Source organism: Brienomyrus brachyistius, chromosome 5, assembly GCF_023856365.1.
Source record: "Brienomyrus brachyistius isolate T26 chromosome 5, BBRACH_0.4, whole genome shotgun sequence".
NCBI lineage: Eukaryota > Metazoa > Chordata > Actinopteri > Osteoglossiformes > Mormyridae > Brienomyrus > Brienomyrus brachyistius.
The window spans coordinates 13,071,301-13,096,593 of record NC_064537.1 but is presented as its reverse complement, the minus strand read 5'-3'; the positions used below and the strand labels follow the sequence as shown (position 1 = coordinate 13,096,593).

Here is a 25,293-nt window from a genome sequence, read left to right as displayed (position 1 = left end):
CCCCCGTCACTCATCGATTCTAAACATATTATTGGTTAACGATAAGATGGGTGCCTCTGTATGATTCATGACCTCTCTTATGCCCTCCACCTTAAAAATTCTTAGAATCGGCTTTGGTCAAAGTGGGTCTCGTCCCTCCTGAGCCAAGTGAGTCATTTTTGAGGAGGAGGCCCAAGGGAGACAGAAATTCTGCCCGTGCAAGAGTGTGAGAAGACTGGATTTCTCTCGTTCTCGTTGCTCCTGTGAATAAATGAAAAGGTGCCTGTCAGCTACGCCTATGGTTCTCGGGGTGACGAGAAGTGCCTGAGTATGGGTAGACCGAGCGGATTCTTCGAGATGCTTGTGACCTCAATGCTCTTCTATGCTGAGAAAAAAAAGGCTTTTTTTTTACCCTCAAAAAAGAATGCGATTTGGACACTGATCCCCCTCCAACTCCCAAGCACACGGCAGCATGACGCTACGCTCGCACGAGTAGCCAACATCGTGTGAAGGTGGGTACAGTCGAAACTGTGCGGAACGGCGCGGCGTCGTCCTCGCTGTGTGGCGGCTGACAGCTGTCAGCATTTCGAGTCAGAGTCCCCGGAACGTGCTGAACTCATAAATCACTCAAAGTGAAATAGAAACGGCCTAGATCCCCCCGTCGACATTTAATTCACCAAATGCCAGATGTCTTATTTCGCTCGCAAAAAATAAATAAATAAATAAAATGAAACAGGTGGTACGGCAAATAGAATTTGCGAGCAATAAACTTCGATTGATACAGGAGAAAAATAATTACAGGTGACGGGTGTTGTTACCAAGGTACTGAACATAGGTGACAGTCGGCGGGTAAATTCACACACGCATCACAGTGCCACTACATGACAACGGATGCATGTAGAGTTTCTCCGAGAAAAAAAAAAGCATGTGGGTGTCTCTCTGCTGAGTACACTGCTGTTTTCTGGTCATGGAGATGGAGAAGGCGGTTAGCTGTGTTTCACTTTTGGCAGAGCTCCCGTGAAAATCATTATAAATAAAGCTGCTACAGTTATTCACTTGTGATCCACATCACAATGCAAATCAAACCACGCGCAATGGCTAGCAGACTCATCTAGAAATCTTCATCGTATCAGTGTTATGTCATCGCGGGGTACATCCATCTATTTTTTTAACCGTTCCTAATAGTATGCTTATGCTGTTTCTCCAGAGTTCACAGTAATCAGTCACAAGGGGACTGGTACAACATAAATGGCCACACATTTTGAATTAGCATATTTATAGTAAGGTCACAGAATCAGCAGTTTTTTGCAGCCTGATGGGTGACAGATTTGGGTAATAACTTCTATATTCCTGGGACCTCGGAGCACCAGCTGCACGTTGGAGCGGCGCGTAATGGCTGCTTTTTTCCATCCGCGTGGAGAGCTCTCTCTTCAGTCTAGTGGTGGCTCGCACTCCATTAGCACACATTCATTCCTATTAACCTAAGCGACCTGGGAGGGATTTCCACAGCGACCTACGGCAAAATTAAAGAGCACCCAGGGGACCTGCTCGAACCGGACCTCACCAGTGAGAGGTTTAAAAAAATTAAAAGCATGTACAGGTGGGGAGCAGAGCAGGCCTGGCGATTGGAGGATCTGACAGCCACTGCGCACCAATCCGGGTGCCTGGTTTGAGGGCTTGGCGGAGAAAACGGCACAAAATGGCGGCAAATCGCTTTCACAAGAGCCCTTTGGTTGCTCCGCTGTTTACTGCTAAGTCGTTCTGGGTCTTCACCTTACCTGTATTAGTATCCCGGGGATCACAGATGGCAGACCTGTTGGCAGTGGCAGTGAAAAATTTAACTGGTGGTGTCATTAGCTCCCTACTGGCTTACCGTTCCTACTGGGAGCCACAAGGATGCAGCGTTTAACACTGACTGCAGTTGGATGTGCTCCCACTGTCTTATGTAACTCCCCTCGCTATTGCAAAGAAGCAGTGATCCTCTCTGATGTCCATGTGTGACGGTTGAATCTTTAAATCTTTTACTTTAACCCGTACGATGGCTCCAGGTGAAACACAGCGCAGTGAATCTTAGCAAACCCATAAAACATGACCATTCTGTGCAGTGAGCTCCAATGCTGATTAAGTGCCTTGATGCCCATTTAAAATAATTACGTTTATCAAACGTTTAAATAACATCAGAATTTTCACCATAAACTACTCGCCAAACTCGGACCGTTCTTGAAGTCCCCGCATCAGGTTCTGCTCGCCCATTTTCCCCATGGCATTGCAGATATTCCTATAAATTTGCTTTCAAAATCCTCGGTAATGGAAATCTCAACCCAGAGATAAAACTTCATCCCCGTTATTACATCATTTCCTTTGACAATATGTGTGGGTATTGTCAAACATGTTACTGGAGCTCATGTACAGCAAACTACTGCTGCGTTGTGGCAGACTCCATCAGGCTTTTTAAATCCCCAATATCAATAATCATCCACCCATTCATATTGCATTCCCTTTCAACCGGTACAAGGTCACAGTCGCCTTGAACAGGATGCCAATCCGTCACAGGGCACACTCACAGCATCACCCACAAATTAGACATGCGTATTCACCCAGTTGCATCTTCTTGGACTGTGGGAGGAAACCCCCTCATCACAGCGAGAACATTCATGGAGCACGGGTGGGATGATACCTCCACCCTCAAAGATATGAGTGCTACTCGCTGAGCCACCCCAGCAATAATCATCATGGATATTTTTGTCCTTTAAATGGAGGTAAACGAGTTACAAAGGTCACTTTGTGTTGAAACCTTTAGTCAAGATACTGTTTTTTAAATCTGTGTAGGACTCTAGGGGTGGACAGTGGTCTTTTTCCTACAATCAAAAAGCTATATTTGCTTTTAAGTCGAAACCATTAATTAAGTGAGTCTTTTCTTTGGCTCTTCCGCGTTTTATTTCGATTTACTTTACAAAGTGGTTCACTTTACAAAGACTTGGGGGTGAAGTTGGAGCCCGAGCCCTCAGATGTTGACTTATTGAAAAATAATCTCTTTCACAGTTCAGTAGGGTTACGTGTGGCACCTGACACCCATGTCATCCTGGCAAATGTCACCTGCAGCCCTCGGAGATGGAAGGACTCCAGCTGCACGTCTAACCCTGCAGTTTAAGGGCTCTTCATCAGAGTCATCATCATGCATTAGTCCGACATGAGCTGTCCTGCATTGATTCAAAGGTTACTCACTCTGTGGACGTGAGGGGTTTGGCTGAATCAGTGACAGCAAACGCAAGCATGATGTTACTATTGTCCTGGATGTCCACTGTTTTGAAGGATGCACTGTAGATGTCCACTCTACAGTGCTGACCCAGTCAATGCCAGCTGTGTGGTACTGCCCGGAATCTTCCATTGCTGAGAACCTGGGCTGCACTTTGCCAGGGGCTTCTGGGGAAGATGTTGCCATCTTTAAAATCCCCTGTTTGATAGGCGTTATTTTTTCCACCAGCACTCTCTTCTTTATCAAAAGAAATTGCATCCAAAACCAGTAGGGGGTGCTATTCAAGCCACCCATGGAGCAGAACCTCCCAATTTCCATCCTGCCATGAACAAACTATGCAGCTCACTAGATGAAGGGAGCCTGAATGGGGAGGTAGGGTGGGGTGGGGAGGGGGTGAGGCCGACACGTGGGGGCATAGCCAGCTCACAAACAGTCCTTGCAGAGCGCCACCTGGCCCTTGCGGAAATCCCGGCACGGACAAAGGCGCCGGTACTTGGTGCTGAGACCGGCACAGCTGAAGAGCAGCGGATCCTTTTGAAGGCCGCATTCCCTGCGCATCACTGAGAAGGCAGGGAAGATGTGGTTCATCTCGGCCTCCAGTCCTTCGCACTGCACCTCCAGCCTGGAGAAAGAAAGGAGACGTATGGCCGACATTACACTCAGCCAAGGAAGACCGTCAACGGCTTCCTGCAGTGACTAACCACCCAATTCTCTTAAAGCTGAAGGCCCGAGACTGATGGAGCAGGGCATGGCGGCAGCAGAGCCAGGGGCTCACCGGCTGAGGGCCTCTTTGTTGTTGATGAAGCGGAAGAAGGCCGGCTCGCAGACCAGTCTGGCGTGGCGGCACGCCTCTACGCACGACTGGCCCTCCGAGGAAACCAGCAGCCGGAGGGCGCTCAGGGGAGGCCAGGAGGGCGGTGCGCTGATGTTGGGGGCCCAGCCAAGGCCGGTGGAGTTGGGCAGGGCGACAAAGGGCCACAGCGCACTCCCTGACCTACTTCTGGACGAGTTGGCCGGGGGGTACGGATAGTCAGGGATACAGAAGTCCTACAAGGGATAACACACAAAACAACAATTAAAGCGTGTAAGCTGTCCCAGTCCCTCCCCCAGCCCCAAAGGCAGGCACATGTGCATCGCACCAGGTTCTGACCCACTGAGCTGATCTGTTTTTAACACATGGAGCCGGCGATTAGGCAAATCCCCAGCAGGTCGCTTCGTGTCCCCACAATAACATCGTTTTCTGATGCACCAGCGACTGCCCCCCCTTCAGTCCCGCTTATTACAAAAGCTTAAGGTTTTATCTCCCCCCTCCACACATCCCACAATACCCTCTGCCCCCCCATCCCATCCAGTCCCGTCCCAAACAAGAAAGGGCAGGAACGGAGCCCGGGACGGCAAAAAGGCCGAATGGCAGGATAACCAATCCGTAATCTGGCAAAGGGGGAGATGAACAGATCCGAGGGGATCGTGCAGGCCCATCCAGGGGGCAGGGCCACACACACACACACAGACACCGCCTGCTCTTCACGGCCTTCATGGCCAGGGAGGGGTACACGTCCATCTGACGTCACCTTGGTATGTAAAATCAATGCATGTTTCTGTTTCTTTCTTGTAGTATTTAGAGCATTTCTGGCAACAAAAATCAAAGCTCAGGGAAGGGCACAAGGTTTACTTTTGCTTGTGCGTGTATGTGACAGTTTATGGCGTCACACTGTGGACGTTCAGCAGACGAGGGGAACCCAAACGTCCCTACGAGCCTCAGGCCATCCACTGGGGCTGTTGTGCGTTTGCATGGTGCATGTGTGTCTGGTCCTCGCGAGTTACCAGTCCCCACCTGGTGCTGGATGTAGGCATGGACCCTCTCCAACATGCCCTCACAGGTGTACTCATACGGCAGGTAAGGCTCGACCTGCAGCGATGAGAAACATGAAACCGTTCTGCGTCTCGTTGCTGCTTCTACACGACCCTCCAACCAGTCATTAGTACAACAATAAATAAAAAAAACCACAAACATCTCAGATTTAAATTGCTGAAAAGGTCGGCTGTCAAATCCTTGACAAGGCTGCCTGAGCTGTGTCAATAGGACTTGAAAAATGTGAAAAATGCAGCTATTCTCTGTGTGTTTCTGTGTATGATAGCTCTGCATTAGAGTTTTGAGCACAGGTATACAGACCCAAATTCCATTGTTTTAAAGAGGGTATTCCTGGATTAACTAAATCCCACACAGTATCAGTTTTTTGTTTATAAGAGATGCTCAGTGTGACAAACACCAATATAACCATCTGCCAATAAAATCACTAGAGTGGGTACCAATCACCACGCTTTCTCTCTCAGTTTGCTGGGTCGTCTCCCCCATGGTCATTTTCACTACTCACCTTGCTTGCAATCAAACGATATCTGTTCATTTAATCAGAGCAGACACCCTTGATAATTGCCAACGTGTACAGCCATAATTGCTTCTGCTTTTGCGACAAATTGAAATCAGCATCTTAACGTGCCACATTTGGAGGCCCATTAAGAGCTGAGGAATCTTTTCTCTTCACGACTGAATGCCCATGACACTGCCGACAGCGAACAGCGATGTTTAGGCGAATGCTGTTATAAATATACACAATAGAGAATAACCTCAAGTGAGAACAAGTACTGCGAGCAAACTGTTGGGTTTACAGTATAAGAATAAATAAAGCTGAGGATGAAGGATTGTACAAAGTATGCTGGAAAGAATGTGCTTGTGCTGCAGTGCTAGATATACTGTATATTGACTTTATTACATCATATATATTGTGTGGATGTCTGCTGGTTGGCGCAGTGGTTAGCACTGTTGTCTCACACTTCTGGGGATAGGGGTTCGCGTCTCTGCCATGGCACCAGGTGTGGAGTTTGCATGCTCTGTCGTCATGGGGTTTCTTCTGGGGGTTTTGCCTCCACAGTCCAAACACATGCTGACTGGAGTTACCAAATTGCTGATGGGTGTGCATGTGTGAGTGAATGGTGTGTGACTGTGCCCTGCGATGGGCTGGCGCCCCATCCTGGGTTGTTCATTGCCTTGCACCCATAGGCTCCGGGATAGGCTGTGGATCCCGGCAACCCTGACTGGGATGAGCAGTTACGCAAAATGGAAGGATGGTATGTCTGCTGCTACATTTTATGATGTACAAAGCAAGGGTCCATTCATCTATCTATCTATCTATCTATCTATCTATCTATCTATCTATCTATCTATCTTCTAATCACTTATCTTGGTCACTGTTGAGGGGATCATGGGACCAACTGCTGCAAACTGTTTTAAGATTAAGAACACCATGGAATTAATTGATCCTTGGGGAAAATTCTGCTGCATACTGCACCAAGAAAGTAGGGCAGAGATAAGCACACATATAGTGCCAAAGAGAATAAGTGCAAAGACACATGTGATGCAAACAAAGTGAACATGGTGCAAGAAAATTTTAAATAGTACGCAGTTCACAAAGATGGGGTGTCTCGAAAACAGGACATTGTACTATTACAAAACTAAATAACTGTTTAAAGGTAATGATAATAATCATGATACTATTAATAATAATAGCATTAGTGTGGTCTCATACCTTCAAGTAGTGTGTGTGTGTGTGTGTGTGTGTGGAGTTTGCATTCTCCCAATGTTTACTCCTGCATTTAGCCTGAGAGCGTGTGCTCTGTGACGGCCTTGCATCCTGTTCAGGCTTAACCCTGCCTTGTTCCCTGCGTTTCCTTGGATAGTCTCTACATTCACGTAACCCAAACCGGACGAGCGGTTATCAGGAATGGAAGCATCATTATTCGGCCCAGAGAAAAACTGGTTATTCGGTGAGCAGCTTCCTGATTCAGCCGCAGGTCTTAATCCCGTTCCCTTTGTTTTTAATGTGATACATTATAAGGGGAGCAGAGTTGGTGTGCTGAGCCGGACAGTAGGAGGCGCCGCTCGCGCTTATTGGGCCACAGTGCTGTGAGGGCGCTGACCCGTGGGCGAACAGAACAGGGGACACCAGCAGCATATAAGCTGATCAGCCACAGAAGCAGAATGGAGGGTCCATGCTCTCGTCATGCTGCAGTGAGCCGTACATTCGGTTTCTGGAGACCGATGCTTCTCTGAAAGGTCACGTCCTGCATGCTGATCTGAAGGCGTCACATGGCACAGGCAGGACGACACTGCGGCACACATCTATCCATTCGTCCATCCATGCATTCATTCATCCATCCATCCAATTTTTCACCCACATATATGGCACACATGGAACATGAAAAACAGACATGTTTGGTCTGTAAAATTCCCTTTGCCTCCATATGGATGACTTCTGGATGGTGCAGTCACTATCATATTAGACACAAAATTGTACAGTAAAATTGTATAGTGTTTCTATGAATGCAACTGCATTCAAATGAACACTAAGAGCTCAATAAGCTCTGGAAATGTTAATTTAACACTTTTTTGCTGGGTGTGCTTTCTCCAGGTACACGGGCTTAATTCCCTCCAATTTCTAAGGCAAACATAGGGGGATAGTGTGTATGTACAGTATACTGAGCGCACCCTCTCAGTTTCAGGACGGGCTCGAAAGGGCTCCTTCAAAGGGACGTGTGCTGGCCGGCCGTGTAAACTGCTGGCCACCTTCTTATTACAGGTTCAGGTACGAAGGAATCTGAAGACTGTTTACGCCCTGGAAAAAAGCCAATAAAATGTCTATAGCATGGGCAGGCAACCCTGATCCTGCAGTGCGGGTATCCAGCAGGTTTTCCATCCTACCTGATGAGTTTCTGTCTGCCTGAGTATCTGATTGAGATGAGGTGTGATTCATCAGAGACCAGGTAGGATGGAAAACCTGCTGGGTACCGACACTCCAGGATCAGGGCTGCCTGCCCTTGAGCCAGAGAATTATAAATAATAAATAACTTAAACAAAAAACTTTATATAAGAGGCTGGCAGCATCTTTAAAGGGATCGTTGCTCTGGCTGCGATTCTCATTGTCCACGTAAAACCTGGCTCTCCTTTTGTTCCTGCTGTGCTCAGAGCTGCAGGGTTGCGTCCATGCAGCCTTTCATGAGCCCAGACACGTATAACTATATGCTTGGCAGTAACTTCAGTAGCTCTGATATTCTTTCTGCGAAAGTCGCCGCAAAGCAAGTTGTTAAAAAAGTTACCAAGTAAAAACTCACCCCAGAAATGAGGAACCGGTGCAGCTGAGTGCCCTGTAGATGGGACAGGAGTGTGTATGTGTGTGTGTGTGTGTATGTGTGTGTGTGTGTGTGCAGGATGAGGTACCGCCATGACTGGCCTTTGCTGGAGTGTGACAGCGCAGGCTGACTGCCTGAGTTTGGAGCCACACACGCACTTGGCCCACCAGCCAGAACTGGACCAGAACAGAAGCAGAAACACATGTACTTCTGAAAGCTGTGACTTGCTGGGACATGGAGCCATCACCAACACATCCCAGTGGGTCCATGTAACAACACCTCCCAGCCCCCCCATCCTGGGAATTCAGTGGCTCCCTGTCCTACTTATGCACCTTTAATTATGTAACGATCCCCCCCCGAATGGCCCCCAGCTGGCTTGCACTAGCAGAGGACTTGGAATAATTGAAACGGAAGGAAGACAGCGGAAAAAGGCATTTAATCTCTGTGGCCGCGCCCGGCGGGTTAAGCTCCCTTTATTAGCTCTGTGCCCCCCCCCCCCCCCACCTCGACTGGCGGCTGCCTCCGCTGCTATTGCCTTTCAGGGAAAACCGGCTATGATTATACTCTCTCTCCAATCCAGGATCCGCGGACTCCCCAGACCGGAACATTCCGGAGATTTCCGGTCTGGTCCCCGGGCCCCAGCTCATGTGTGGAGCCGTGGCTGATGGAAACTGCTCTGTTTGTACCTGGCAGGTGAGCAAGGCTCCAGCATGGGGCCCTGGGCCCCGGGGATCAGGCCAGCAGATTGAACCCAGCATGCTTAATTAACGACTCCCCTCTTCCCCAGGGCAGGGGGGAGTGGAGTGCCATGCGTGATACGGGTCTCTCTCCCAGAGGCATATGCTGGAGCTGTGAGGCCCCTCACCGTCCTTTAGTTTTCCTGGAGAATCCTGGGGCCCTGGGGACCAATCGGGGCCCCTCCCATAATATTTGAAATATGGCTGGCTGGCAGCTACATGCCATGAGGCGATTCTTATTAAACGTGCAAATGGGAGATATATTTGGGGGAGGGGAAAATATAACAGCGCGGGCTACCTTAGTCCTCATGATCTCACGCACAGCGGTGTCAAACTCCTGGGAGTCGTTGAAGTCCACGGTCAGGACGTGGGGTCGGCCGATGTACTGCTCCGCGTAAGGGTGCTGGGAGGACACCTGGGGGGGGGGGACACAGCACATGGGGCCCATAAGCACGCTCCCCCCCAAACAGAGATCCTGCTACATGGTGCCATTTACAGATGGGGCCAGGCTGACTGGCTCACCTCTCGCGAGGTGGGTTTCCCTCTGAAGAACTCATGGTTCAGGGAGCTGTGTGGGGGGTTGAACTTTGGCTGCAGGAAAATGCACCCATTGGCTATAGCTTCCAAGGGGGCGGGGCCTTCGTAGGGGAAACCAAATCCGATGAAGAGCTAAGAAGGGCCAGATAAAAAATAGAGGAAATGAAGCATTTGGGACGAGGGACTGTGGCCGCCGACGGGGCCCAGCCGCCTCACCTTGGCCTTACGCAGCAGCTGCTGCAGCTCGTGCTGAGGCAGCAGGCCGTGATTCTTCACGAAGGCAGGCACCTCCGGGGGGCGCTGTGTCTCGTAGTAAACTGTACCGTGGATCTCCATGTAGCGGTGCAGGATCTGCAGGAACTTCTCTTTGCCCTGTGAGGAGCAGAGAAGGAGAAGGAGGAGGATGGGGGTTGGGGGGATTTGTGGCGGGCGGGGCTGCTTGGTACCACCTGGTGGCAGCGGCATCATCACGAGCACGGCACAGTCAGGGGGCCGGGACGCCCTCCGGCGCCTCGAACCCACGAACAGATCAGGCGGGAGGCTGCAGCTGCTGGAGCTCCTGAATTCAGTCGTGAGCAGCTCTGCTTTTCAACTTCTCGGAGATCGTTAGAGTTCAAGGCCAGAGTCACGTCTGGCCCCAGGGATGTCTCAGTGCCTCCGGAGAACGGGGTGACCCCAGAGCAGAAGAAATGCTAGACCCTCCTCACCCCCCCCCCCCCACCCACACCCCCACCCTGGTGGAATGCAGCTGAGATCTGCCAGTTGAGAAGTCCCCTTTAACTCCTCTTTTCTGAATTTTAAACACAAGTTCTGCTGAAAAAACGCCTGTATCCGCCAGAGAGCTGTGAGGGGAGAAATGGAAATGTGGAGGAGAATGCAACGCTAAATGCACAAGAATGCATATGTGCAAAAAATGCGGACAGCACGGCGACACCAGGCAGATGATGACCATAGAAAACAAATGAAATCTTAGGCCAAGTCGCGAGAGCCGGACTGCTGCGCTGTCCGTACATGGCGCATGGGAGTGGTGTGGGTGGTGCATGCACTGCTGCCTGTGAGGTCGCGGGGGGATGGGTGGCCTACGTGGGGAGAATGAGGCCCGGTGTGTGGATACGGGTGGTATCGACTGCGGTGGCCCCTTTAAGCAGCTTATCCTCACTCCATTGTGCGGCCGGCGGCTGTAATTCGAAGCTATAGGATCGATAACTTCCGCTGCGAGGATTTTCAGACCCAATTAGGAGACTATCTCCTGCGTTAAGTGCAGGAGACAGAGGGAATTAAGGCAGAGAGACGGTGCTAGGAAGAGATAGGCCAGGCCCAAGGTTCACCTGCGGTGGGCGCTTGGCTTTGCGTCGTAGCGACTGTATGCATTAAAAAAACACACACAGCAAAGAGTGCCCCCTCTGCACCAGCAAATCATGATGGAATTGCGTCAGGCGCCCTTGTGGGGCACGTGCCTGAATCAAGCCGATTGCGTGATGGAATTGGGCGCGACCTCCTGCGTCTTCATCTCTAAACTCCCAGGGTTCCTTCGTTCCATGCGAAAGAAGTCAGACAATTAAGATGGTAATAAAAAAAAGCTAATTAAAAATAAAGCCAGGCTGTTAGGGATGTGACGGGCAGACCACGGGGGATTGTAACGCGCGACGATGCAGGAGGTCACTCCGCTGCCATATCTGCCACGACGGCTTGCGGCAGATTAATGAGGAGAGAAGCCTCCTCACTGCCTGGGACTCAAACCGCAGGATCCTGTGGCATTGCTGGAAATGCCCCCCCCCCCCCCCACCGAGAAACATCACCTCCCGCAGGGTGAAGACTGTCACCTGCCGTGTAGAAACACAGATGCAGCACAGCAAAAAAAAACAATAACAATAATAAAAACATGCTGTGATTAGCACAGAGGAACAGTGCTCCCATTGGGCATTTTCGCATCCCCTTAAGGGGGGCAGATGCAGCAAGATCCCTCTTGGATGTGGTATGGGGTCCCTGGGTGGAAGAGCTGGCTCCGGAGTGTAAAGAGCAAACTGGAGAGGGAGACAGTCAGAGAGCGAGAGACAGAGAAAGAGAGCAGAGACTTGCCGAGCGAATGAGATCTTCCACATGAATTATGAGAGGATTCACTGCCGCCCCATTTCCTGGCAGACGCAGGTGCCGTATCGGCCTGTCTCCGCAGCCCTGCCGTTAACTCGCCCAGGTGGCCTTTAGAAACACTCTCTTGGTTGCCACAGCGACTGCAATGCCCCTGGTGGAGGGGGTGGAGGGAGGGGTGTGTCCATCACATCATCAGTGATGCCTGCGGCAAAACCCGACCCGGGGCACTCGTGAAAAAGATCACGTGATGCTCCCCGCGTTATCTCAAAGCGTGAAGTTTCACGCCCCTCCGATCTGTTAATGCGAATCCTTGGAGCTGCCCCTGTTAATTCCACGTCTTCTTCTCCAAGAAACATTCGTATTTATGTCAGGGTCCAAAAAAAAAAAAAAGTTTCACACATGCAGAGCATGCGGTTAAGACCTTCTCCCCACAGCCAGCTTCATGCTATATCCGTCATCCAGCACTGCCCTCGTTAAATCTCACAACCCACAGTGCCTTTAAAATATTTAAGACCCCCCATCCTTGTACATCCTGACCCCTCACTAGGAAATATGAGAGCCTGCAGGCAGACAAGGGGTGAGGCGTGTTCACGTCTGTTTGGGAAGGAGGTGCATACCTGGAGCTGAAGGGGGTCCGTGGAGCCGGGGGAGAAAAGTGGGAGAGAAAACACAGCGGGAATTGAATTAGGCCAAGACTGACCTCGCAGTGCCCTGCCTACAAGCCTTCCGGCGTGAGCGATACAGGAATCGGCTCTCTTCTGCTAGCTGGCAGCTTTTGGCGGGTGTTAAAAATGACGGCGGAGGTGACCTGTGCTCTCTTCATGCCAAGCGCCATGTTTTCTTAGCTCAAATTAGTGCCGTGCCCATAATCACTACAATGACGTTACTGATAAACACTAAGAAATAGTTTCTAGGCAACTCAGTGAATTGCTGCTCATACTGTACATGAACGTTTGCAGTGTTAGGGGAGCGCTGCTCCTCCACGGCTGTAGGGGGCGATGTAGGGAAAATTCTCCCTAGTTACCTTTCCACTCCAAATGTCATTATTTTAATAATTAATTCATCCCCCTGCAAGTGTGTATTTCAGGTTTCTTTAGCTGTGTTCTGGGACGCTGCTCTGTGAGGGGCCTCACCTTCCACATACTGGCCTCCTTGCCGTAAACCACAGCCATGTCGTCCACCTTGTCCCTCTGGATGTTCAGCTTCTCTGTCTCGTTCAGCTCCTCCGACACGAAGCCCATGAAGGAGTTGTCTGGCGTGTGAGCTGACGGGGGCCCACCCAGAAACAAAAGGGGGGGGGGGTCATTCTTAGCGGCGGACTCCTTGCTATCACCCAGCAGCCCCGGCAACACGCTGATGTCATCGCAGGACATGGTGAACCTGCGCTCCCCTCTCCCCCCACCCCCCTGGACACAGCTGAGCCATCCCGGGGGCCAGGCCCCGTGCCACCACTGCCAGTCTTCTCTCGGTGTGCCCCCCCTCACCACGCCGGGGGCCGGCTGTCACTGCTGACAGGTTATGAGTCTGTCTCACTCTGGGTCCCTTGCCATCTGTGCTCTGATGGATGTCATATGCTGCCCCCCCCAGCCCCCACCCCCCAGGGCCACACCAACAGGCCCATTTGTTTTCCTTCTTGCTCTGATTTCAGTTTTTCTTTCCGTTTCGACAAATCAGGGCAGACGGCTGCACTACAGAGACTCTCCTGCCACGGCGATCAGACGCCGCAGGACTTGCTGCCGCGATTAACAGTAACCGCGGGAATGGAGTTATTTTAATTGAGCACAAGACAGTCCAGGACCCCCACATATAAAAATGACATTGGCTGTTTTTGAAATGTTCCCTTGTTCACTCATTCACTATATAGTGTTCACTACATAGAACAGTCACTAAGGGATAAGGGCAGGCGGTGGTTGATACAGACTAGGCGGATGTTACACTGCTACATAATTATGCACCGGAAATTCGTAATTGTTTTATCTGTCATATAAACAAACGCCAGAACATCCCCTCTGGCACTAAACTATAACACATATAAAAATATGCCAGAACTTGGACACCAGCGTTGCGATTTTTAGCGCACGTAACATTATCTACAACATACTTTACTGTATCCACCTTTGCATGCATGAGGAGGACTGCAACTGTAACTGGGTATTTTATATTACTCTTCATTATCCAGGATTAATTGTGAATTAACATTATCAATGTAAAGCAGTAAAATACATTAGGATAAACTTTAAAGCAAGAGTAACCCTGCTACTGTTGTAATAGCTCAAGTGCAAGTACTTCGTAAGTGGTTAATGGTTACAGTATAGACTGAGCAAGGTTTCGTAAATATGATTTGAACACTCACATGACAGTTTGCAATGCATGCTGGTCTAAGTAGGCCAATGCAGGATAAAGCTTCTGTGCACTACATTATATTGAGCCTCACGCCAATTTTATAGTGCACTATATAGTGCGTGAAATTCACAGTTGCAAATTCCAACAACACTACAAAATGGCCGCTGAATTAGATAGTGGGAGAGTGGACCTTTCAAACACAGCCATAGTGATCAGAATAGCAGGTGGCGCGGGGCATCACACTCACGGAACATGGTCATGAACTGCCTGGTGTTGAGGTTCCAGTAGCCCCAGTTGGTCCGGTAGCCGTGCAGTGTGGCGTACTCCTCGTGGTTGTAGGCTGGCTCCGTGCCGAATGTGTCGATGACGCGGATGTGACACCTGGGGAGGGAGCCAGGTTAATGCGACAGGGGCTCGAGGATAGCGGCCAGCTTTCAGCTCATCATGACAGAAACACCAGAGTCACAGTAGTGTAATGCAGCCAGAATCAAGGCAAGTCTGTGTTCCTCTGTGTTCCTCTGTGTTCCTCTGTGCTCCTCCGTGTTCCTCTGTGTTCCTCTGTGCTCCTCTGTGTGCCTCTGTGCTCCTCTGTGTTCCTCTGTGCTCCTCTGTGTCCCTCTGTGCTCCTCTGTGCCCCTTTGTGTTCCTCTGTGCTCCTCTGTGTTCCTCTGTGTTCCTCTGTGCCCCTTTGTGTTCTTCTGTGTTCCATGCCTCTAATGCCCCTTAATGCTCATGCAGGCTCGCTGCTGCCATGTTCTGGGCTCTGGTCTTTATTTCCAAGGCAACTCCAGTTACAGTATTTCAACCACACTCGTGGGTGATAAGTAACACAGAACAACAAAGAAAATTATTTAAAAGCAAATGATAACAGGATGACAGCACAGCGGAGCCCGGCGGTGTGATCGCATAATCAGGCACCCAGATAGAGATCATGTGACCTCTCACACACACACATACGGATACACGTACAAGCTCCAGTGTGCCCAGAAACGTGCAAGTCCAAGGCATGGCACGGCCGCCAGCGAGTCGCTCGGGCCAAAGTGAATGCAGCAGCCGCCTCTCCCAGATAAGAGGTATTAAAACACGAAGGAGAGGAAAGCGACCTTCAAAGTGTTTCTGGCATAATCCTCTTTGATGCAGGGAGGGTGTCAGCGGATGCTGAGAGCAAAATTCTCTGGAAGGGCACCTTTCCCTCTGCCAAACATCACACTGCCCCCCTGACTCCATGCGGAGTGAGAGAATGGTTCTCTGTGATGGTTTTATTTTATTTTTTTATGTTCTAAGTCAAATCTCAAATCTAATGGGACTGGCTCCTCATCTCAATGCTCCAGATGTGCTCCGATCGGGTCCCGCTCCCCGGCCTCGTCGCGCCATCACCACGCCGTCCCTGGTCCGCTGCCAAGGAACTTAATTTACTATGATCGCTTAATAGTTTGCTGACATCACTGCTGAAGTTCCTTGCCAAAGTGAAGTGAAATCAATGATCTCGGAGACTTGGGAGACGTCGGCGCTTCCACCACAGCCACTGGTGCTGAGTCTATTTAAATCTCAAGTGACAGTGAAATTTACTTTAATCCCCTTAACCACCAGCGACTGACTAAAAAAAAAAAAAAAATCAGATACGGTTTCCCTCATGCGTATGGGCCGGTAAGTCAGGGTGACAAGAGTGTGTGCAGGTGACGCTGACTGCGCTTGCAGATGTAAATCCGCATGGATGGATCGGGATATTCGGGCTGACGGTAAGATCCGAGCGAAGACCTTCACTTTCATGAAAAACCGGTTAATCAAAGGGGTCGGCAATATAAGACATTCATGGCAGGAGTCTCCTTCGGGGAGTTCCTCTCCTTGGTTGTCTTTGACTCTTAATAAGGAGATCCGAAATCCCCAGAGCGTTTAGAAGGATCAGGTTTAGATGGCACATTCGTTTCCATCACTTCCAGTAAGATTCAGGCACTATGAGTGTTACCCCGACTAAGGCATCCTTGCCGAATTCCCCGTCCACCTGCATATGATTCTACAGTAGTTCTTTGGCGTAAGGATGTGCTATAAATGTATTACTGGGAAGCAGCTGGAGAACAGCATGTCCTGCACGGTCTTCCTGCCTGGAAACAGAGCATTCTTGCAGGCGGGAAGATAAGGGGGCCATAATTCAGCGATGGGGGAGGAATCGAAGCCACCCGCTGGGTGGATCTGACTTAGGGTCGGCGTCTATCGCTGTTCACGTTTTTAACAGGGCGGTGCGGAAACAGGCCAGCTAGAGGGAGGGGGGGGGCATTATTAACGAGGCAAAGCATGGAGCAGCAGTAATTAAACAACCCGGTGTTTTCCAGCACGGGGATCTTGATTAATGACGCAGCCCCACCAGTGGGGCGGAGGCGAGGGGCGGGGCAGCTGGGGTTTGGGTTATTAATCTGCCACATGACTTAGCAGCTCTGCAAGGTGGCCGACCCCGAACCTGCACTCTCGGATGAGCTTTTTCCTTCTTATTAAACCCCACCCCCAGAGGACGGAATGCTGCCCCCCCCGGCGAAAGAGTCTCCCCGATTGATGCCCCTGGCAGCACTGCAGCCCCGACACTCCACTGCAATATTAATCAGCTGACAGGGATGCCACACAGCACACGGACTCGCACCCGCGGACTCGCACCCGCAGATGCGGTCCGCTGCCCTTGCCTGTACAGCGGCCCTTCAAAACAAACTCCATCGGTCATTAGACAAGCCAGCCATTATGGGGATGCACCACCCTCCAGTGAGTGATTAACGGCCTGATCAGTGGCTGACAATGTTCATGCACTTAGCGACCAGCTCATAATGGTCCAGTAAACCCAGGCGGTAAATACAGGGTACGCTTACAAGGGCATTATGGGTAAGATCGGGGGTGGGGGGCAGGGGTGTCACAGTTTGCTTGTGGGTGTTTTACTTACACAAAAATGTTCTGAGGAAAAATGATTAGTTCAGATAGATAACCAGATTGTAGAGAAGGTGAGCCAAGCAACTATAGGAGGTAGGACCAAGATGATTGGCTGGTGCTTGGACCCGTCTCCTCTACAATCTGATTGGTTATCTCCCTGAACCAATCATTTTTTCCTTCTGCCCTCAGAACATTTTTTGTGTAAGCAAAACTCCCATTAGCTCATGGTTCACCTACTTGTATTTCTTGAGCGAGAGGCCCATGTGTTGCTTCATCTGCTGCAGGCCGTGGTAGTCCGTGTAGATGAGGTCAAAGGGCAGTGGGCCGGTCAGCGGACAGCTTCCCCTTCCAGGCGGCACCCCGAGGAACCTGCCGGGGCAGAGAGCGGCAGCCATCATCATTGTGAGCGTGACTTATGTATGAAGTTTCATTTAATTATGAGCTCTCTCTGGCAATTAACCTGTTTATGACATCAGCATGCAGGAGCCGGATGGTACATGAAGGAGCAATATAGATTTAAAAAAAACTGCAACCGGAATATGTAACAGAGAGTTACCTCCGAGCGGCAGTCATGAAGAGACGGTTCTTCCCACACGTGAAATAACAACATCCTGAACAGAATGCATTTTCACAGACCGTGGTCTTATTCTTGGGAACTGGCATCAGTAAAGGGTCACTGCAGGACCTCCCGGTATTGGCAGCAGCCGCTAAGACACGATCGTCCAGGTGAGGGCGCTGTCTCCATTAGAGGCAGACTAAGCCTTAGAAGTCCATCCAACGGCATCCTCTCCCACTCAGGCTAATTACACATCAAGCCGCTAAGTACCCATTTGTCTGGCCTGCCGGCGGAGGGGAATGTCGCATCCGGGGCAGTGGCCGGCCGGCACATTGGCCAACGCGCCACTCGGAAGCATGGCAGCCCCAGCTCTTCAGCAACGGCAAGTTTGCACACTGTTGATAAGCCTTTTGAGGGTACTTTAGACTCATTTGAGACTTGCATCAAAGTTCTGCTGCTCTCTGCCATAAACTCCAGAAGCCAGTAATTAGACCTCATTGCCCAACTGCGCTCTGTTATGAACAGGCAACAGAGATGTGACTCAATCAGTACGTTTACAAGACATTCGAAAAATCTAATTATTGTGTTAGTCTGATGAAAACTGGACTTTTAAAACACATGTAAAGATGCTAGTCCAACTGAAATCATACTAAATCTAATATTCGGACTAAGACACCCAGATAATGGGATTGGGAGTCGATTTACTCCTTCACGTATACGTTCAATCAGACTCAAACTGGTCTAGATGCTCCATAGCACAGTACAGCAGGTACTGTATGAAATGTACAGCGTTATAAAGCTGTCCAATTCACCGCTCAACTAAAGGGCACTTTTCCACCACACTAGGTACCGTACTTTTGGTACTTCAAGGTGTTGATTTTCTACTGCCGTAAAAACTGGCGAGAGCGCCGAATGACACAGCATGAGGTGGGGTATTTTGTACTGAATTTGAAATATGGCTGTAATATATTATAGGGCTGGATGATATGCGATATTAATGCCAACACCGTGTGTTATGCATGTGCAATTGTTACATCGCTTGTCAGCTAGATTAGGATCAGGCTTTTTCTTACTTTCAATTTGGTACAAATGTCATAGTGCAGGGAGTTTAAGTCTCACCAAAACATTTTTACTATTTCATAGGAATAAAAAAACTTAAGTTTTGCAATTTTAATGATTATTCATTTTCAAGATTATTTAATATATGTTTTTAAAAATCAGTTTAAAATTTCTGCTTTTGCATGAGAGCTGCATGCATTCTCCGAAACAATCTTTCTTTTTCATCCATGCTGTTTAAGTCACTCCTAGATGGGGTTGTGAGAAATTTACATTGTTTCATAAGTGCTTTATTACAACAAAATCAGATTGCAGTACTTGAAAATTTTCCAATACTGTGCTGTCATACTATATTATACAAAATACTTTATTTCTTCTTATGTTATCCTGATGTTGTTGTTGTATCTGTCCTATTGATCAGATCGCAATAAAAGCTTGGGCCACTTCATTTGTCTATACATCCATTATTCATTTTATATATTATTTTACGTCTGGGTCAACGTAATGGGTCGACAAGAAAAAGCCCAGTACTCTCAAGCTGAAAGGAGCCATATCGTCACCTATAGTAGCAAATTAGACATACTTTAGTCAAATTAATTCTCCTCCCATGCATGTATACTGGGACGAGGACATTAGTCTGATTAAATAACGTAGTCGAGCTTTAACCACAGTACTGAATGTGTCTCCCTCTGCACTCTAATCTGCCCCCTCTCTACCTCACAGATCTCCTTGTTACCTCTTGGTGCAGCCTTTAGATGCCTCTGTGGTCTGAACAGCAAAGTTTGACTGACTAAAATGTTTAATGAGGAAGCACAAATCGTCCAATTGGAGGACAAATTCCTCCCAGGCTCCGCCTCCTCAACGCACTGGCTGCCACTGCGACAAGTTCTCCAATAAAATAATTTAGATATTAGCTTTAGCCTTCCTGACACCAAGCTGACCGGGTTTTTGGGAGAAATGGAAGGAAGCTGCAGCAGAGAATTGATTCTTCCTCGGTCAAAGGATTTTTCTTATCACTTCAGCTTTCTGTCATCTAGTTATACTTAATAGATTATCTTCTCACACTGAAGGGGCGGCGGACACAGTGGACCGGCTCGGACCAGTGCGGCTCCAGCTGGCTCTGCTTACATTCTTAGCGGAGCGAGAAGTTAAAACTTCCTGCCCATCCTTTTCGATTTAAAGGCCAGAATTTCCATTTCCAGCCCTGAGACCAGAGCTTTATTAAATGTTTGCGGCTTGTTTTGGCTCCCAGTCCTCATGTTAGCGCTATAACGCACGTTGGCGCCCCTGCTGGCCGCCACCATCAAATAATTCACTCTCGAGTCAATATACTCCCTCTTGTTCAGACGATCAGTCTCCAAGCGCCCAGTGCGACCCGAACTGGCTCTGCCCTTCACACACACCCTGTCACTCCCCCAGTTTCACCCTGGGACTAACACACAATAGCAATACTTCCTCGGTCCATGCTGAAGACTCTGGAAACGGCACTAGGTGATGAGGACAGATGACGCACAGAAAACTTCAAGTTGAATTCAAGCAATTACAGTGTCTAGACTGCAGTTTTCATGGCAGAAAAATCATAATCAAGCTACTATTTCAGATTTGAAAATGTCCCATTTTCTCTTTCTCTATCAAGACTGAATGAAATATATAGAAGACTGAATAGACTATTAAGTTTCTTAATGAAAAGGGTCTGAGTGCAGAACTGTGGGCACAAAGTCATAATCTGGAAACTGTAGATCAGAAACGGAGAAAGTTCAATAACAATCCGGTGAAACGTGTGCGTCAGATCCGAATTCCAAACATCAAGCAGGGCTGGAGGACAGAGAAGCTCCCAGAAAGCAGTGGTAACCAAACACAAGCATGATAATCAGCACAGATCAGCAAACAGCAATAAACTCTACAGGGGTTCAAATTCAGAGATGCGCTACAGGTGTATCTGATAGTCATGTGACGGGGGTGTGGAGGTAGATGGGACAGGTTCATCTTGTGATCTGAAGGGGCAGTTCACCTCAAAATAAAATAAAAAAAAAAAAACCTTATGCCTTAGATAAGCTGTAGGACTATTTGCTCATCTAGATTGTTGTGATGAGAGTTGCCTAGTTTTGGAGATATCGGATGTAGAAATGTCAGACTTCTCTCAAAGATAATGGGACTAAATTACATTCTTTCTGTGGTGATTAAAGCAGCAAAAATACATTTGAGAATTTCCACAGTAATGCCTCTCACCAGAAATCATGATCTGGTTGCTCAGGATAATCCACAGACCTTGTAATGAACAGTTTTAAGTAGGAACTATTTTCTTTCTAATGAACGCCCCAGTGCTAACTTCTGCTCAGGAATACGGTTGGTGTGTGGTGTTCGGTAGAAAGAAACTAGTCCCTACATTACACTGCTTATTAAAAGGTGTGTTTATTACCTTGAGTAACTGTGGATAAGATTCAGTAACTCGGCAGTGAGGGGGACGGGGCAAAGCTCACCCTTGCAGAGAGCATGACAGCCCCAGTTGCAGGTGCCTTAATGTCATTAGCATTTAAAATGCCACAACGCCCCCCCCTCGCTGCCCTTCACTGGCCCCACCCCCTCACTGTTCAGCTGGTAGCAGACAGCGGATGCCTGATTTCCACCAATGCAGTGCCAGACTGTTTGCCCAATCGGAGCTTGTTCTGCACATTTCACAGACCGGGGTCCTATTTGGCGCCTTAACGTCAGCGAAAGTAGGATTGGCTATCGCGTCCAAACCTTCCACATACATGGAAAATTCAATCCGTCACCAATATAGTTCAGTTTAATATCGCCAGTGCTGGCAGTGAAACAACTTGCCAGCTTATTAGTGGAATAACGTTACCTGTTTTTTTTATTCTGTAGAAAACGAAAGATTGATCAGCAGGCCATAATGAATAATAAATCATAAACAAGTCGCAGATTGAATAGATAAAATATAGTGGCGCTCCAGTGGCGAAGATGTCATGGGGAAAAGTTCATTTTTGAGCGGACTTGTTTATTGCGCTACTCTTAAAAGGACAGCGGTAAAACAGCGAGCGAGAATAAGTATTAAACTCACACAGAGACGGGGATACAGGCGGAGACAGGGTGCAACGAGTTATACTCTGAAAACGTAGTTTTCAATTCAGCAACCTGAGGAAAACTCAAAAGGCGAGACAGATCAAAATAAACCTAAAAATAGAATGCATATGAATCTTTACTTTACTGTCACTTTAGTCTACGTAACTCTTCTGTTTCGTTCTGAGAAAGAAGACGTGATCACCGGCTTTTCACATCATCACACGTTCCGATCATATGAAAGAAAAAAGAAATATTCCTATATTTTGCAATGGTAATTTCTTACACGCTTCTTAAAGAACTGCCTCCCGTTACTTATGTTGCCATATCGAACTCTGCGTAGTTTTCTGAGCATCTCTGCATAATCTCATACACACACGTAGCATACTTCACTTCAAGCGGGTACAACAGAGAATGACAGTGGTAATGGTCTCATTCTGCTCTATCCCTGGAGGAGGATATCAGGGAACATCGAAAAGCGACATAATATAGTATTGTATGCCTCTCTCCTGCTGTGTGCACACCCCAGTCGGGCTCTGAGCAAAGGGCGAGTCCCCATGGTCCTCGTGCCCCGTTCAGCTATTTCCCATAATATCCCCTGACATGAGCTTGCAGGCTGCATTTACGGTGGGCTGACGCACTGCCATGCCCCGGCCCTTTAAGCCTCGGGACAGTTTCAGTTCCATTATTGGCTTTAGCCGCCCTCAGAGTCCCAGCCTCTGTGCACCTCTTGGAATCGGCTGCCTCTGAGATCCCGTTCATAGAGCCCTTTCTTTTCGTTTCCCCTCTGCCTGCATGTTGATGGGAGGCTGGCATACCTTTGGCGCACGCAACCGGCAGCAAACTTTCTGACCTTCTCAGAAGTTCATACTTTTCTACAATACTTAACTCTCGGAGGCCTGCGGCTTGCAGGCCGCCGTTTGATTTCCGAGGTTTGAAAACTCCAGTCATTACCGGGATAATTGTTTTTGTCCTATTCTGAACTCGCGTTATTTGCAATCTAACTGACTCCCCTCGCTGACATGGAACCGTGGGTGTGCTCTGTCTAACAATCTCTGCCACTTTCATTCAACACCATTTTCACAGCATTTTATCCATCTATATAAAATCAAAGCACACCATTTGTTGACTGCATAATCTAACTGCCCACTGCTTATCCTAGTCAGGTCAACATAGGGCACAAGGCTGGGGAACACCCTGGGAGGCATGGAAGTCCATCACATGGGCACACGCACACACACACACAATCACACATTATGGGCAATTTAGAGATGCCTTTACTGTATAACGGGCTGAGATAATGTTATGGCTTTTTTTTAATATCTGCCGATTGGTGACAGTTATGACCAGATAATTGTCTGGCAGGTAGCTTGGGCCCATGGCACAGTGGGGTACGGGGAAGTGACTCGGCCAGAACCCACAACACTCTGGCGTTACTCCACATCATCACCGCCTGCTCATGCCACTGCCCGCCTCTCGAACCCGCGACTCAGCGGAACGGTTAATACGGCAACCATGACAACCATCGGCGGCGAGTGGCAGGAGCGGCTCGGCCCCCTTTCATGCCGCCCGCCTGGCATTTAATAAGCGGCTGCTGCCTTTTATGGAAAAGCCCGCCACTCGCCGCCGGCCAGGAGAGCGTGTCCAAAGCCATTACCCTCTCAGAGCAGATTTTTCAATCTGCACAGTGGGTTCAGGGAACGGAACCTTTGAAAGGTTCCCCACGGCCTTGGCCTAATCTGCTTTTAAAGCCTCCTCCCAGCCGGGTCCCTGCTGATCGCATGCAAATGCGGCTCCTTGGTGGAAGGGCTGTAGTGGGGGAGCGGGATGGTGGGGGTCACTGCTTCTAGAAGATTCCGTGAGTGCGTGTGGGGAGTCAGCTGTCACCCGCCACCGTCCGTCTGTGTGCGCGCAGCTAAAACGGGCCACACGTGTCTCCGCCAGCGTCGGCGTTTAGAGGGACGTGGCGGCTAGGACGGGCACTAGATAAAGCTCAGCCTTTCTGCCGCCACTCCCCCAGCCGGCGAGCTGAGGAGACCCGCTGGGAATGACACAGGTTATGCTAATGCATGCAGGACAGTGGTGGGGGGGGGTAGTTTCTGATTGCAGAGGCCTAGCTTGCAATAAATGCCCCCTTCACTATAGCTGTCCCACTCCTCTGTGGAATGGCACCTATGCTCAAGATGGGGTGTATTATTTTGGAGCAAAAGGCTGAGTTATTGACGTAGGGACAGAGAGAGAGAGAAGGAGGGAGGGACACAGAGGATTTCAGTGCCTCGCTTGACAGAAATTCGGCAGAGGGGTTATAGCTGCAGGGCCACAGTCTGTCCCAGGGGAATTATGGGAATGCAAACGCTGGCGTCTCCCCCCCCAGTCTCAGATCTCTGCCGACGCAGCACCATATCAAAGAGGCGTCTTCCTCCTGCTCCTTCTCTTCAGCGCAGTCCATTAACAGGAGCACTGACTCATGGTTAAAGAGAACCGGCCCCGCTCTCCATCCCTCTCTCCCTCCCTCCTCCTTCCGCCACTCTGCAGATGTGCTCGTAATGATCTGGCCTGCTTTGTTTCCCTGTGGTGATGGCGATCTCCCTCTGTCAGCAAACATCGACTGAAACTGCACTCGGATTCGGCCAGACTGAAATAAGTTTCTCAGTTTCTCTTTGGTTCTGTTTGGAAAGGGCTGTCTGCCGCTAAGGATTGATTTACCAGCTCAGCTTTGTACGCGCCGCTTGTGAACAGAGTCAGAAACGTCCGCCGGCGATGCGACGCAGAAACCCACCGCCGGCGATGCGACGCAGAAACCCACCGCCGGCGATGCGACGCAGAAACCCACCGCCGGCGATGCGACGCAGAAACCCACCGCCGGCGATGCGACGCAGAAACCCACCGCCGGCGATGCGACGCAGAAACCCACCGCCGGCGATGCGACGCAGAAACCCACCGCCGGCGATGCGACGCAGAAACCCACCGCCGGCAATGCGACGCAGAAACCCACCGCCGGCGATGGTCGCTTGACCGGCCCGGACAGACAACCCGAATCATAACCGCTTTGCTGTGGCTGTGTGCCTCTGGGCAGGGGGGGGGGGGGGGGGGGGACAAGTGCTCCCTTTACAGATCCAGGCAGCAGCTTTTTAATTGGTTTATCAGCATATGTCTGCATATCTTGAGGTGACCCCCTACCCCCTAAAGTACATTCTGCAAGTCCCCACAGTGAAGCAGGGATATTAAAATGAGGGGGGGTGGACCCTGCAGAACCTTTGTAATGGTTTAAACTAGTCCGCTAACATCTTTTTTTTTCTAACATCATAAAGCGGATGAAACCAAGTCAAGATGTGGGGGGGGGAGTTTAAACTTCTAAGCAGCACCGCATGCAGAGGCCCTTGTCTATTAAATGCAAATTAAGAGCAGAGAGAACTTGTTTTTTAGCACTTCGACTTAAATAAGCACAGCACTCATTCAGCCATGAGGGCAGCAGTACCTGCGGGACTCACACGGGTCACCCATGTTCACACGTCACGGTTCGATGAATACAACGCGCTTAACGCACTTAACACGCTGAAGTCCGGCCCGCGCCACAATTA

The 25,293-nt window shown here is 49.4% G+C and overlaps 1 protein-coding gene across 1 annotated transcript in view; it reads right to left on the bottom strand.

Moving 5' to 3' along the window:
* Positions 1-2,908: 2,908 nt before the first annotated feature.
* Positions 2,909-25,293, bottom strand: part of LOC125742032 (alpha-1,6-mannosylglycoprotein 6-beta-N-acetylglucosaminyltransferase B) — a 93,550-nt gene continuing 71,165 nt past the window's right edge. Inside the window, exons 9-17 of the mRNA XM_049013618.1 lie at positions 17,275-17,406; positions 14,375-14,508; positions 12,918-13,048; positions 9,910-10,065; positions 9,679-9,825; positions 9,455-9,571; positions 5,070-5,144; positions 4,011-4,282; positions 2,909-3,857 (exon numbers count right to left, since the gene is read on the bottom strand). Of these exons, the coding sequence (XP_048869575.1) occupies positions 3,659-3,857; positions 4,011-4,282; positions 5,070-5,144; positions 9,455-9,571; positions 9,679-9,825; positions 9,910-10,065; positions 12,918-13,048; positions 14,375-14,508; positions 17,275-17,406 (1,363 nt within the window). The 3' untranslated portion in view covers positions 2,909-3,658. The remainder of the gene's footprint in view (positions 3,858-4,010; positions 4,283-5,069; positions 5,145-9,454; positions 9,572-9,678; positions 9,826-9,909; positions 10,066-12,917; positions 13,049-14,374; positions 14,509-17,274; positions 17,407-25,293) is intronic.